The 16,628-nt window shown below is 43.3% G+C and overlaps 1 protein-coding gene across 1 annotated transcript in view; it reads right to left on the bottom strand.

Moving 5' to 3' along the window:
* The window catches only part of LOC119652058 (dynein heavy chain 10, axonemal), a 300,796-nt gene that overhangs the window by 99,687 nt on the left and 184,481 nt on the right, over nucleotides 1-16,628 (bottom strand). The window contains 3 exon segments of the mRNA XM_038055995.1: nucleotides 13,095-13,245; nucleotides 13,307-13,495; nucleotides 13,551-13,869. Of these exon segments, the coding sequence (XP_037911923.1) occupies nucleotides 13,095-13,245; nucleotides 13,307-13,495; nucleotides 13,551-13,869 (659 nt within the window).

Here is a 16,628-nt window from a genome sequence, read left to right as displayed (position 1 = left end):
TACAGTAACCACCAGGGAATCACCTTTGATTGCGACGGAGCCACAGGGCAGGAGGCGCGCAAGCCGGCAGCCGAAATTCAAAAGAACGCCAGGATGGTCTGAAAAAGCAATGGGTAAACAAACATTCACGGAGGTGTGCCTAAAGCAGCCTAGGAAAGAAGGCACCTCCATGGATAGAGCTCTCTATGCTACACAAAGCATTGCTGAAACATATGACGGCAAGATGCCTAGGATATGTTCATTCCCCTCTACAAGACCCAATTACTGGTGTTCCGTGCCCTACCCTCTTGTCAAAAAATCGTCCAGGGTTTATTTCCCCACAAGAGGAGAAATGTAACGCCGATTCCGGCGGTTACCAGAGGCGGGCTGCCAGAGATATGCGGTCGAATAGCAACCATAAAGCCCCAGGTCTAGACGGCATACAGAATAAGGGCTCCAAGCTTACCGTGAAATGTAGACCGGATATTTTCGCAGAGTTGTTCGAAGTGCACATGCTCGAGGCGACCTTTCCCGCTTCATTGAAGCGGCAGAAGGTGATACTTCTGCCTAACGTTAAACTTCCAAGTGAATCCTCCTATAGACTCATATGTTTTCTAAATACTCTGAGGACAATGTTCGAGCGGGTAATTTAAAATAGATTACTCCCGGTCTTCGAGAGCCAAGGACGCCCTTCAGATCGGCAGTATGAGTTCCGCAAAGCCGGATCAACCATTAATGCCATCAAAATTTTTACTGGCTTGGCCAATTGGCATCAACCGAAGGAGTTGTACCAGCAAATAGTGATGAACTTGGACGTGAGGAATATATTCAATCTGGCCAATTGGAACCTTATCCGAAAGTGTCTGGTGATGATTAGTCTTCTCGCTGTTATTGTTAATAGCGGAGCAGAATTGTGTGAGCGGATGCTCTGGTATGACACCAACGATGGACCTTAGGAGCACGTTATCTCTGCGGGTGTTCCACCGTGCGCCGTGCTAGCCCCACTACAGTACAAACTTCATCAGTTACCTCAAGCAAATTACTTAGGATCTTTCCGGGAATTCCTCTTCGTTTTCTCCCGCTGGATGGTGCTTGAGCAATCACTTCGTATATGTTTTGGAATATACCTTGCTTCTTTCTATCCATATGATATAGCAAACTGTCAGCATGGATGTTATGTGAGAACTTCTTCGTTATGCCAAACCGCTAGTTGATCTTGATATGCTTCAGTTAAGTCAAAGCTCATTTGCATGCGGAGATTGCCTCGTTTTACTTTATCGTTACCTAGGTTTTCAACATAGACTTCAGCTTTAGGATGGATGATTTTCAACACACTTCCAAATGCTAATGATTTCCAATAAAAAATGAGAAGTGTTTGTGTGCAAGGTCGTATCCTGGTCTTGCGACGGACTTTTGGTTGCCGCTCAGATGGGGCCGCTCATGGGTGAATATTGGTGGTGAGTTATGAAGTTCTCATTTTTTAGCAGAAACAGCGCAACGATTCTCGGATTGGTTCCTTCCACCTTCTTTTTTGTCCTTTGTTGGAGCAAATGCAGATATTCAGTAGACTACCTTCTATAAATGTCTACATTGAGCTTCATTAGACATTTTCGCCTTTGATGAATGCCAGATTCACCTGCACTTCGTGCAAAGGGGGATAAAAGCTGTCGGTCGATCAAAAAATGCCCTAAGTGGTTGAAAATCACTGGGGTCACCAGACAAATTTGTCCAATTATTACAATCTACTCAAATGTTAAACAGGACTTGTTTCAAGTACTTCTTCATCGATTTAATTGCTGCTTACCAGATGCCTCAAATATGGGGCCCCCGGGAGGAATCATAGTATCGCTCTTTGTTACTTCTGCAGCATATTTACATGACTGCAATAAGGCTTCCTGAAGACCTCCTTCTAACTAGTTCGCCCCATTGTTGCTGCAGATTTCCTTACATTTTCCGTGACAAGCTACAAACCTTCTGCCAAAAAGATGATGCTATGTAGCCTTTGAGCTCTCTCGTTACTCATCATCATCATCAATGGCGCAACAACCGGTATCCGGTCTAGGCCTGCCTTAATAAGGAACTCCAGACATTCCAGTTTTGCGCCGAGGTCCACCAATTCGATATCCCTAAAAGCTGTCTGGCGTCCTGACCTACGCCATCGCTCCATCTTAGGCAGGGTCTACCTCGTCTTCCTTTTCTACCATAGATATTGCCCTTAGAGACTTTCCGGGTGGGATCATCCTCATCCACACGGATTAAGTGACCCGCCCGCCGTAACCTATTGAGCCGGATTTCATCCACAACCGGACGGTCATGGTATCGCTCATAGATTTCGTCATTGTCTAGGCTACGGAATCGTTCATCCTCATGTATGGGGCCAAAAATTCTTCGGAGGATTCTTCTCTCGAACGCGGCCAAGAGTTCGCAATTTTTGTTGCTAAGAACCCAAGTTTCCGAGGAATACCTGGCAAGATCATAGTCTTGTACAGTAAGAGCTTTGACCCTATGGTGAGACGTTTCGAGCGGAACAGTCTTTGTAAGCTGAAATAGGCTCTGTTGCCTGACAACAACCGTGCGCGGATTTCATCATCGTAGCTGTTATCGGTTGTGATTTTCGAATAGAAGAAATTATCAACGGTCTCAAAGTTGTATTCTCCTATCCTTATTCTTCTTCGTGTTTGACCAGTGCGGTTTGATGTTGTTGGTTGATTCGTCTTCGGTGCTGACGTTGCCACCATATATTTTGTCTTGCCTTCATTGATGTGCAGCCCAAGATCTCGCGCTAATTACCGCCTGCTCGATCTGGATGAAAGCAGTTTGTACGTCTCGGCTGGTTCTTCCCATGATGTCGATATCGGCAGCATAGGCCAGTAGTTGGGTGGACTTGAAGAGGATCGTACCTCTCGCATTCACCTCAGCATCACGGATCACTTTCTCGAGGGCCAGGTTAAAGAGGACGCATGATAGCGCATCTCCTTGTCGTAGACCGTTGTTTATGTCGAAAGGTTTTGAGAGTAATCCTGCTGCTTTTATCTAGCCTCGCACATTGGTCAGGGTCAGCCTAGTCAGTCTTATTAATTTCGTCGGGATACCGAATTCTCTCATGGCCGTGTACAGTTTTACCCTGGCTATGCTATCATAGGCGGCTTTAAAATCGATGAACAGATGGTGCAACTGTTGTCCATATTCCAACAGTTTTTCCATCGCCTGCCGCAGAGAGAAAATCTGATCTGTTGCTGATTTACCTGGAGTGAAGCCTCTTTGGTATGGGCCAATGATGTTCTGGGCGTATGGGGCTATCCGGCCTAGCAAGATAGTGGATATCTTATAGATGGTACTCAGCAACGTGATACCTCTATAATTGCTGCACTGTGTGATATCTCCCTTTTTATGTATGAGACAGATAATGCCTCGTTGCCAATCGTCAGGCATTGATTCGCTGCCCATACCTTGAGCGCAAGTTGATGCACCACTTGCTGTAACTGGTCGCCTCCATATTTAACCAATTCGGCTGTCATTCCATCGGCTCCTGGCGACTTCTGATTTTTTAGCCAATGAATTGCACGGACTGTTTCTCGTATACTTGGAGGCGGCAGTATTTGTCCGTCGTCTTCAGTTGGCGGGACCTCCAACTCGCCAATGTTCTGGTTGTTCAGTAGCTCATCAAAGTACTCAACCCATCGCTCCAATATACCCATTCTGTCGGAAATCAGATTTCCTTCTTTATCTCGGCAGGATGAGCATCGAGGTGTATAAGGCTTCATCCTGCTGACTTGTTGGTAAACCTTGCGCGCCTGGTGCGCTTGCTCCCTGTAATTTTCTGGTTCACAGACTTGTTGGTTCTCCCAGGCTTCCTTTTTCCGTCTGTGAAGAACGCTTCTCCACTCGACGGAGTTCGTGATAAGTCTCTGCGTGTGCCCGCGTTCTTTGAGAATGCAACATTACTCGGTATGCAGCATTCTTCCGTTCCGTTGCTAGCTTACATTCATCGTCAAGCCAGCCGTTCCGACTCCTTTTGCGGCTGGGGCCAAGTATGTTTGTGGCCGTATCCATGATAACGTTCTTCAGGTGTTTGTAAAGATCATTTGTTCATGCTTCATCTCCAGGTCCTCTGTTGATTGCGGTTATTGCGGCATCCATTTCCCTCTTATACGTGTCGCGGAGGGTTGTGTTGTGGATGGCTTCAGTGTTCACTCTCACCTGATTGTCAGAGGGTATTGTTATTCGAGCTCGGAGCACTATGCCAACGAGATAGTGATCCGAGTGTATATTGGCCCCCCTATATGTTGTGACATTTATCAAGGCTGAGAGGTGGCGGCGTTCGATCAACACGTGGTCAATTTGGTTGAAAGTGGCCCCGTCTGGAGAGGCCCACGTATGTTTGTGGACCGCTTTCCGCGCAAACCAGGTACTTCCAACACCCATTTCGTATGACCCTGCTAATTGAATAATCCGCAGTCAGTTGTCATTTGTTTTTTCGTGTAAGCTATAATATATGGTGTAGTGGCTCTTCTCCTGGAAACCAGCCCCTGTCCATCGCATCTCTTGTAGCGCTGTTATATCAGCCCTATATTGGGACAGGGTATCGGCTAGCTGCTCATAAGCTTCATCTCTGTACAGAGAGCGCACGTTCCATGAGAAAATGCTCAAATCGTTCATCCGTTATCGTCGCCGGGTCCGTCGTTTTAAAGTCCGTCCTGCCCGAGGCTCCTGTTGTGGCTTCGTAACAAGTTGTTTTCCGTGGAGGGTTGTCAGCCGTACCCAACCCCCAACCTGGAGGACCAGTTGGTACAATTTGTCCCGTTTTTAGGCGCGGGAGACTCGCCTTCATCCTTCTCCGTCTGTGGCTTTTCGTTAAGAAAGAGCCCCCAGCGGTCACCACGTGGAGATGAAGATAGGGTTTGGTAGTAGAGCTGTTGGTGTTGGTTCAGCAGGCATTTCCCAGGTTTTATGCTCCATCGTGGGTACCAATCCACGTTTCGCCCTGGGACCTATACTACCCTTTGACCACCTGTCTCTCGTTACTGTTCCGTTATAAACTTCGGTGTGGAATGATCTCGCACAGTCTATGCCGCAGAGCGTAAAGTGTGGGGAGGGTAGCACTCGGGTAATTGGTAAATTCCCCATCAATTGTTAATGAGAAATTAGATTCTACTTGAAGCATTTCATGCATTTCTTTAACCAGGATTTTATTGCATTAATAATAATAATCGTTGGCGCAACAATCCATATTGGATCAGGGCCTTGAAGTGTGTTAGAGCACTTCATTCAAGACCGAAACGGTACACCACAGTACACTGTGGGAGGCAATGTGGTCAGCATTGCGCTCGCCCGAGATTATTACCCTGATTTGACTCAGGTACTCATTCACAGCTGAGTCGACTGGTGTCCGACATCCAGTCACGATAACAAATTCTTCTGCCCCCAGCGAGATTTGAACCGCGACCTTCCGCTACGACAGCCCAGCGCTCTAACCACTTGAGCCATCCGGACATTGCATTGCCTCCATCTATTATCCAAAATTCTGTTCGCATATTGTTTAAAGTCTCCAGTTTGCCTCCGTGAAGTTTTTGTTTGTGAGCTCGGTTAAATATGAGATTGAACACATGGTGACGCCTAGGAAGGAGCATTTGATGTTTCGCATTCTCCATCAAACTTTAATTTTGTAATCTCCCTTCTGTGTCTGGATAGCTGAGTGGTTGCAGTGGGATTTGTATCGTGATTTGACGTCGGATACCAGTCGACTCAACTGTGAATAAGTACCTGATTGAAATCGGAGTAATTCTCCGGCGAGCGCAATGCTGACCACATTGCCTCCTACCAGGTACTGTAATCCTGCAGTGTACCGTTACGATCTTGAATCAAATGCTCTAACACACTTCAAGGCCCTGATCCAATTGGATTGTTGCGCCAACGATTATTACCATTAATCTCCCTTCTAGCCTTGGAATACCATTCTTGTCTAAGAATGGGTAGAAGAATGAGTTGGCTCAGCAGCAATTATTTTTTGTTCAAATAGTCCATTTCCTGTACAGATTTCGTGTTGCACCAGTCTCGTGATACAATCCCGAGAATGTGTGCAATTCCTCTGGGGGGAAGGGCCACTACCCTCAGCTGTCGTGTGAAAGCGCAGAATCATCTAGGTCGAAAGCTTGTGTCACGTAAAATGCTGTTACAGTTTGCCTCTTCTCTTCACTTGTCGGGGTAATTGATTTGTAGGGTAGCCAATTGTCATTGTTGGCTAACCATTGTGATCCTTGGATACTCTGCCAGCTACATATGAGTCCCAAGCCTCTGGATCCTTGGCAATCCAAGCTAATGCGATTTTCACACCATGTCAATAACTGTGTACTCTGAATTTTTATTAAGGTTTTGTGTGAAACAAAACCTTATTAGAATGGTGACGGTGTCTGTCTGTCCGTCTGTCCGTCTGTCTGTCTGTCTGTCTGTCTGTCTGTCTGTCTGTCTGTCTGTCTGTCACACCCGATTTATTCGGAAACGGCTGGACCGATTGTCGCGAAAATTGGTGAGAGTATGTAATCTGGTGATCCCTTTACATGCAGTAAGTGGCGCCATCTAGCGTTAAGTTTAAGGGGGGGTCTCCGTACATGTGAATGGAGGGTGCAAATTTTTTTTTCACAGAATGTAGCCAAGTAGGGTATCAAATGAAAGGTCTCAATTAGTACTTTTCGAATCTGGTTCAATATTTGATATTAGATGAAACATAGGGGAGTCAGGGTTGAAAATATGACCCACAAAAAGTGTAACAGGTCTCGTTCTCAGAACCTATCCACCCGAAAAATCTGGAAAAAATCACAGTGGTGCATCTCTACGAAATCTAGGCCTCAAAATATATCCGGTTCCGATATCTGCACAAATAAAGTTAATAATAGTATATTTCCACATTTTAGAAATTTACCCGGCACCCCCCCTTATGTTCATCTCAGAAATACAAAATTTGGCATGAGTGTAACGAAGAATATAATGCACAGTTTGGTCAAGTTTGAAGAAAATCCAATTATTATTAACAAAGTTATAGGGGGTGAAACTTTACAATTTTTTGTGAATTTCGTGCACTCTACAACCCGCATGACGTCATCATCACATAACAATTCGTCAATACCACAACGAAATGAATTTTTATGAATTGGGTCGCAGACAATTATTTTGTTTTAGTTTTTTAGTTATTTGTCAACCAGACATGTGTATATGTAGGTATATAATATATGCGTGCTAATGAACTTTGCGGCTAGTGCCTAATTCAGATAGATATAAGACGTAAATCGGAAATATGGGTACGATAAATTTAGATATGTGCATATATGTGTACAGCAGGTAATAGGCAGTTTGTTTGTTTAGGGTGAGCATGATATCTATGGCTCTAATATGTACGTATGTCTCGTAGTTTGGAAAAATATGAAGGATTATGTTGGATTTGTAGCTATATACGGACAGAGAAATGTGCGTCTCTTACATAACACAAAACCTTTATACCCGAAGCGCGAGCTTCCGGTATTCCGACTTGTTGTTTCTGGACAAGATTGCAACTCAAGTCGCGGAGGCTTTGGTTTGAGTTTTAGTGGTGCAAATTTTGTTTTGGCAGTCAAAAAGCTTATTTAGATTTCTTCGCAAGAATCAATTATCCGGGCATACATTATCACCGCCATGTAGTTGAATTTCCCGGCCACCGTGACAGGTAATCCATCATTCAATTCTCAGCTTCCCCACATGATGTATTTCTTTCTCTATCTGCTTCCATGAATCAATGATATCTAATGGTGGTTGCTCGTCTCAGTCGATGTGCTTCCAGATTTCCCGCATTATCAATTTGGAGTCATTAGTTATTGGCGAAAGCCATCCCCACGGGTCGAACATTGTCGCTATTCAGGAAGCGAGAATTCGTTTTGTAACTGCTGTCGTTGCTAATTTGGATTTAAGTTTGGATCCAAAATAATCGGTTGTTGAATCTTAATGTACGCCCAATGCCTTGATTGTCTCGTCATCAGCGGTATCGACAGTTCTCTGTTCCACTAAATCATTTGGAAGATGTATCAACAACATTTCATTATTGGATACTAATTTTCTGAGTTTGAAGTATCCTTTGCCTTTTAGCTCGATTATTTGCGCTTCTAGTCCCAATGCTTCTGCGTTGGTTTCTGCTCCAGTCTGCAAGTCGTTGATATAAAAATCGTGTTCAATACTTTCTTCGCGATTGGTAAGGTTTACTCTTCTCCTTCAGCCAAATGTTGCATTCCTCGGATTGACAGCTACGTTGCTGTCCCATATGTAACAGTGTAGACTCGTCCCGCTGGAAAATACGTTCGCTATCAACACATAACAGTTTTTCCTCCAACGGAGAAGGATTTACCGGAATCCGGAGTGGTTTAGATGAACCGTCAAAGTACTGGTACTGTCCTTATGCACTGCATGATGTGGCAAATAAAACACATTAGCGTTGTCTTTTGTGTACGATTCAACATATGTCATGTACCCCAAGCTTAAGTATTCTTTTGGCGAGCTGCTTATCCATTTGAGAAGCTCTGGCTAAGCTTTAATTGGTCCAACCTTTTTCCAAATTGCGGAATGGTAGTTGAACAACGTATCACCCGTTTACATCCGTTGAGTGCGTTGATTGGGAGTGTTCTTCGCAGATTTCTTTTGACGATCTTACTGCTATGATTGGATAGATTTCCCAGAAGTCCTAAAGTTGGCAACCTCTTTCCGCCAGAGAAACATAATTCAACTCAACTGTGCGTTGTCTCCGTCACACTTGGCATCTTACCTAAAATTTCCGACCTAGTTTAGTGTTCTGTGCACCTGATTGTGTTTTGATTATCTGAGTCTATACTCGCGTAAGCATCGTTTCCCAAAAGAAGATCTACTGGACCAGGAACATTAAAGGATGAATCTGCCAGCACCAGTTACTTGTATGGGTTCATTTCGACCGTTACGGAAGATGTCGGGAAGAACAAGTTTAGTTTTTTTAACCCCAGTGCCTAAATTTGCAGAGCTGATTGGCATTTTTGCAGATTCGCCTTCCCCCAAGAATTTTATGCTTCCGCGAACTCGTTATTTTTTTAAATTTAGCTTATGTACTTACTGCATGCTACGTTATGAGGGAACTTGTGAATCTGGCTCAATGAGCGCTCTGAGAGATTCACTGGATTCCCAAGGTTTGCGATATTCACAATCGTTGCAGGAAATAGTGTGGTCGCAAGTTTTGGTTTCCCGGTCTTTGTCTTCAAAATGAAATTATTATTCACTGCAACATTATTTGTGTCAGTGCTTCTCGTTTCCGATCCCTAGTTTAGATGAACAAGGGGGTGATGCCTCTTATTATAAACGAAGCATTTAAATTTCGACGTACAAACCTGAGATATGTCATGACTCAGGCAATTTATACAAATGTTTTTCTCGAAAACAAATGCTTGACTTTCTCCTGGCTTCATGGGTTTGAAATCTTCACATTTATACAGTGAGTGATCTTTACTGTACAAGGCGCAATGTGTTGTGTTGTAACATGCAAAAGGTACTTTTTAGGAAATGCAGATGACCCCTTTCGAGTTCTGCTATTGGTGCCTTTTATATTTTCCAGAATTTAATGACGTGTATCCAAAAATTGAACCAACTAGTCGATAGTCGGAATTGTTTGAAGGCTTGAGAGACTTTCTTTAAATAACAGTAAGGTTTCTGCACCTAACTTCCTCATTATGATGGCCCCATTCGTCGGTGCGGCTATCCAAACTATTTAAACCCTGGAGGCATTCTTTTACTAAATCAGCGAGTGTTATCATAACCTTGGCAGATCAGAATTCGGTACGATTTGCATCCAAGATCGTGCTGATATAAGTGGTAATGACTTTTCTCTCATTATTAAATCTACTCTTAATAAGCTCGAGAGCCGCATGATAGTTGTTGTGGTCAGGTGTAGCCTAATTCTCTCATGGCCATGTTCAGTTTCACCCTGATGAAAAAATGGTGCAACTGATGGCCATATTCCAACAGTATTTCCATCGCCTGCCGTTGGGAGAAAATTGGATCTGTTGCTGATTTACCATCGCACCTCAACATTGCCGTCCTGCGAATTAAGCCACCGATAAAACAGTATGAGAAACGCATTGGCCCGCGACGCAATAAATGGTTGCTAAAGAAAGAAAGCAAGAAGAAACGATCTCACTCAACCGTGATACTTGGCTTTGGAATGATGATGTTGAAACGAAGGTCCGTGAAAAGAAACGCCTCTACCATAAATTTCTCAACGATAAAACGCCTGCTAATTGGCAAATTTATAAGAATGCCAACCGTGAAGCAAAGAAAGCGGTCGCTGTCACCCGAGCGAACCATTTCAAAAATCTTTACGATAAACTGGACACTCGGTATGGCGAGAGAGATCCGTATTGACTTGCTAAAAGCCATAATGAACGCATACAGCATATCGAACACTTCTGTTGCGTTAATGGCAAGAACGATACTTTGCTTACCAACCGTCGAGCAGCACCGGAGAGATGGCGAGAATACTTCGAGCAGATTTCAACTGGAGAATTTGCTCATCCTTCATTTCCACAATCATTGCCGACATTTGGACCAGCTCCACCAGTCAGCGCAACTGAAGTCGAGGATGCAATAAAACAAATGAAGTCGGAGAAAGCAACAGGGCCTGACGACATCGCATCTGAGCTCTGGAAAACGAAGAGCTGGGATCCAACACTGTGGCTCGATGAATTCTTTAACCGGGTTATTCAGGAAGGAAGAACACCATCTGACTGGCAATAAAGTACCACTGTTCCAATATGGAAAAAGAAAGGTAGTCCAGCAAAATGTTCAAATTAAAGTCCGATCGGGTTACTTTCCCATACCATGAAGATTTTTGAATGCATTCTTGACAACCGTATTCGCGAAATCGTTCAAATAACCGTGAATCAAGCCGGATTTATCAAGAACTGCGGAACTACTGACGCAATACACACTACGCGGTTACTCATGGAGAAACACCGTGAGAAGCATTGCCCTCTTTACATTGCATTTCTGGATCCAGAGAAAGCGTTTGACCGTGTACCACACGAATTCATCTGGTATGCCTTACGACGACACTTCGTGCCAGAAGAACTCGTGCGCTGAGTTCAATTGCTTTACCACAATCCGAAAAGTAAAGTTCGAAGTATGGCGGGTGTATCAAAAGCGCTTCGTGTCTCTGTTGGTGTTCATCAAGGAAGTGCCCTCTCATCACTTCTCTTTGTTCTTGTTATGGACACCGTCACACGGGATATCCAACGTCCTGCGCCCTACACACTGCTTTATGCAGATGATGTTTTCCTAGCATCTGATAGCAAAAATGATCTCGGGCAACTTGTCCAAAAATGGAATGATCGCCTCATGCAACACGATCTCAGATTGAATTTAAACAAAACTGAATTTTTGACGGCCGATCCCCATGAAACAGGCACAGGCACAATCACTGTCAGTGGCAGTGATCTGCCCAGTGGTAAGCGATTCAAATACCTCAGGTTAATGCTATCAACCAATGGAGAACTGCGTTAAGAAATTGCTTCACGCATTAACGCAACCTGGATGAAGTGGCGTTCCACAACTGGTGTTCTTTGTGATCGACGTATCAACGAAGGTCTCAAATCTAAGATTTACCGCAATGTCGTTCGTCCAGTCGCTCTCTATGGTTCTGAGTGTTGGCCAACTATAAAAGACAATGAACGGCGTCTTGCGGTAATGGAGACGAAGATGCTACGTTGGACTAATGCGTCACATGTTTAGATCACACCCGAAATGAGGATATCCGCGATCGTTATGGGTTAGCACTGATCGTGGAAAAGTTGCGAGAGAGGCGTCTTCGATGGTATGGTCACGCAATTCATGCTAACGAGAATTCACTTGAGAGAATTCACAGATTGGTCTGAACATCGAAGTCGATTGTAAACGACCAAAAGGCAGACTTAAACAACGGTGTCTGGATAGCTCAGTGGTTAGAGCGTTGGGCTGTCGTATGGAGGGACGCGGTTCAAATCTCACTGGTGGCAGTGGGATTCGCATCGTGACTTGCCGTCGGACACCAGTCGACTCAGCTGTGAATGAGTACCTGAGTCAAATCAGGGTAACAATCTCTGGCGAGCGCAATGCTGACCACATTGCCTCCTACAGTGTACTGTAGTGTACCGTTACGGTCTTGAATGAAGTGCTCTAACACACTTCAAGGCCCTGATCCAATATGGATTGTTGCGCCAACGATTATTATTATTATTATTATTAAACAACGGTGGCTTGATACGCTAGATGGGGATTTGAAAGCCTCGAGATTGCACCCAGATCAGGCATTTGATAGAGCCAAATGGCGAAGCCGATCACGACGAGCCGACCCGACTTGTGAACGGGACAAGGGCTAAAGAAAAAGAAGGAAAAGAAGGATTGGGAAGATCAGTAACTACCTCGAGTTAGTCTTCTACTCATGGTAGTTACTGATTTACTGATCTTCCGAGAGTTTTACGGATTATGAAAATATCCGGATCGACGGACCAATGTTAAGAAAGAGTCCTCTAACTCAATTAAGATCAGACCTCGTTCGTTAGGTTTGAAGCTCTGATTCTACTTTATCAAAACAACTTATATAAAACAAAAAATGTTTACAACTATAATAGTTACAACAAAGATAAATATCCAGAAAATTGCTTGCTGGTAAAAAAATCATGTGGCAAAATTCCTCCATTGGTAGGAAATGTAAACTCATAATGTATTGTGAAAATGCGCTGATCAATTCAGCTATGCAATTTAGATCGAATGAAAAAAAAAGATGCATGCAATGCATTTACAATCAAATGTGTTACATTAGAACACCGAAGTACGAGTACTGCTAGGTCGTTAATAATACGGATATGAATAATTTTACCCCGTTGACCGGAGAAGTCGAAATTTAAAAAAATAAAATTATTGCTAGGAATATCTTAAACTAGTGCTCTTTACACGTGAGTAGTTTGCTCTGTAGCGATTCGCGCGTGAACATTTTTATTGCATTCTTCTTTTAAGTGAGGATGATCCATTCTGATTATACCAACTAAGCAGTAGCTTAATTTTTAAGTGGGGAATTTAACCACTGAGACAATATGACTTACCCGCTGCTTGTTGTGTTTTTTCCTCTTGCTCTGTTCCATCGGTAGGCATTGGCATGCCCAGGCCTTGTAGGAGACTGCCCTTTCCTCTATTTTCTGGCATGAAATGCTCATTTATTTCCGACGCGATATGCTCTCTCATCAATTCGATATCCTTTTAATTCAGTAGAAATCTTAAGTACAAAAAAATACTGGCCATAAAAGCACTAGCAAACCTTTTGCGAAACCAGTCGATCACACATAACCCTTGTAAACTCATTACGCCAAACGCGAACTAACTCTTTTATTTCCTTGAAAAACTTCGGTTCAATGAGCAGAAGTCCAGCAAAAATTCTCGACAAATCCTTTAGATTGAATATATAATGGAACTTGGAAGGCGTCGGTGGAAGTTCAACAACCACAACCTTGAAATAAACAATTTTACTTAAGCCCACAGAATCGAGTAAAGTTCAATCTTACGTTGAATAAATTCAAAGTCATTTGCACTAAAACATCAGCTACGGCGGACAGTTCATCTGGGAATGTTTCTAAATGACCTTTAAAGATGGACGCATAAATCTGTTTCAGGGTATCTTCATTCGGAAATACAAGGTTGAAGGTCGAAAACATGGATATAAATCGCGGGTCAACTTCGTTCCTTCCACCACCAGCTACCCCCATTGCAGCATAGAAACTCAAGTCCTTAATATTCTTCCATGTCAAATCCTTTCCTCGGTCGTACATTCCACCTCTTTCAAAGAGAAGTTTAAGCAATGCAATCGGTTGTTGGGTACCGTATCTGAAAAGGATACAATATCAGCCTTGAAAGGGTATGAAAATACACCAATTTCAATTTATCCGGGAATATTATTAGCTGTGATTTTGAATCATATTGTGTATATTATATTCGCCACTTCACGAAGTTATGAAATCTGAGCGAAACTGGATGAAATTCATGGATATGAAAGTAGGCCTGAATTTGATTGTTAAAAATTTGAACGAACTTTCGAGATACTTGAGAGGAACACAGACGAATTCACAGTAATACTAAATAATACACAATTCGGAAGACCAGAAGCTGGTGCTTCGGGCATAAAGATTTTATGTTCACCTTTATGAGAAACTTTCTACCCACATTCTTCCATTCCAATATGGCAAAACTAGCAAAATATTTGTTTTTCAAACTACAAGATATGTGTACATATTACAGGCGTAGATATGCTCACCCTAAATAAATGAACATTGCTCATTATCAAATGCTATACTTATACATGCACGTATATAAATTGACTGTACAGATATTTCCGATTTATTTCGTGCACAAAAGTATACATACATATGTACACTATGCATATCGAATATCCCAGGTTTAATGTGCAAATATAGCTGTCAGAATTAGGTAATACCCTACAGCTTCATTAGCATATGCATATAAATATATACACAATATTGATATATAAATGATTAAAAAACTAAACGAAATTAGATTTAGGTAAAACGAAATGTGCGAAACCCCATTCATATGAGCTCACATTGGTGTGGTATTGACGAATTGATATGCTATGAGGACGTCATATTTGCTTCAGAATGCACGAAATTCACATAAAAATGTTAAACTTTCACCTTCTACAATTTTGTTAATAATAGTTTGTGCAGATGTCGGGACAGGATGTATTTTGAAGCCTAGATTTCGTTTAAATCCACCACTGCGATTTTTTTTCAGATTTTTCGGTTGAGTGAGAACATTTTTTATCGCACACATTTTGAGCCCTCACTCCCCTACCTTTCATTCGATATCAAGGGATCAGTTTCGGAAAGTGCTAATTGGACTCTTTCACTTGATACCCCACATGGCCATATTCTGTGAAAAAATAAATTGCACCCCCTTTCGCATGTATGGGGAGCCCCCCCCCCCCTTAAACTCAATGTAAAATAGCGCCACGTGCTATATTTAAAGCGGTTCACAGACCACATATTCTCACCAAACTTCTTGATGATCGGTTCAGCCATTTCTGAATAAATCGGGAGTGACAGACGGGCCTGTGAGAAGTTGCCAGAGCTTCCATCAGGCGCGTCCTTTCGTGCGGATAGGCAATGTCCAGCGGATGCTTCTGAATCCCAAACAATTATGAATATATGCTTGTACGCATTCGAAGGTATGCGTGCATGGGTATGTTTATGCGCACGTCGAGTAGGTGGGAAAAAAACCCCACCTGTGTATAAAAATTGCTAAAGGAAAGTCATCTAGAATAATAAATCAATATGGACGAAGCGAAGGTGTATAAACTTATGGTGCAGGGTTTCGAAATACCAGTACAAACGGCATTTGAGAGTGGGCAAGCGGACTCCCGGTTGTTTATATCCCTCGACTGTAGTGCCTCGGTGTGGTGGACAGATTGGCCACCGTGGAATGCAATCCTACAACCAGCTTAGACAAGGAAATGTTTAAAGCGAACCCTAAAAGTATTCCTTCGTCAGTGACGCAGTCAATGCAGGTGACAAACAACCGTATACTCTTCGATGGACTGAGGAAAAAAGTCCCTGCACATAATAGTGTTTCACCAGCCAGAAAATCTGCTCGATTTAGTTTAATTAGTTTACATTAGTGAGGAGCCGGAGTGCCAAGCACTCAGACGTTTGTAGGCCCATCTACTATATCCGGAGATTGCCTACTCATGGGTCTCTCGACTACGGCGTTCGCAGGCTTTCGTGAATCTTCGAACATTCTCCAGAGACCGAGAATGCGCAGATTATCCGTTGAAGGAAACTTTACCAAGGTATCTTCGTCTGAGGTCTGTGGAGGCCGGACAGCAGCATATGAGGTGCAGAACCGTCTCTTAATCCTCCTCATATTAGCTGCACATAGCCGAAATCAGTGTCCCGTTAAAAGCCCTACTAGGGTTTTCATGTTCCATTCTTAAGAGACAACAAAAATGCCATTCTAGTGGTCCCGGGTTCCTTCACAAAGGTTTTCGCCGACCGGCAGAAGCTTCTCCATTCAGCTGCGTAATTCCTTGCAATTTTCCCCTTGAGAGTAAACTTGATATTAGATGGCCGGATGGGAAAAGTTGGTTCTGATCCCACCATTGTGGATCCATAACCTTGGCGTGCCAGTCTATGAGGCTCCTCATTACCAGCGATCTTTGAGTGTCCTGGAATATGGTCGCCATTTTTCCAAGAGGTCGAGGCAATTCCATAATCGGATTTCCCGAGAACACCCCTACTCCCGAGCCATTTTCCATGACTGACCTGTCGGTGGAAATATTAAGTATGTAATCCCAAAAGATTCGTGGCCATTTATTGACCTTTCTTCTCTTTTGGTGATTACTTCGAAGAAGCCACCTGGCGTTTGCCAATAAATTTCCCGATGGACGGATGACCGTATGATTTCCACGCGCCAATAGTATCTAACCTATATGTGTTGTTAGCTGCTTACTATTTCACATACAAATGGATTGGGGGTAAATGTAGAAAATCTTCGAGTTCCACGGTCCGCGTCCTACTCATTGCTTCGGTAATACTTAGGCAACTGAGCCTCTGAATCTGCGTCAGCAGCTT

The sequence above is a fragment of the Hermetia illucens genome, chromosome 3 (assembly GCF_905115235.1).
Source record: "Hermetia illucens chromosome 3, iHerIll2.2.curated.20191125, whole genome shotgun sequence".
In the NCBI taxonomy this organism is placed as follows: Eukaryota; Metazoa; Arthropoda; class Insecta; order Diptera; family Stratiomyidae; genus Hermetia; species Hermetia illucens.
This window is presented reverse-complemented; position numbering and strand designations above follow the sequence as displayed.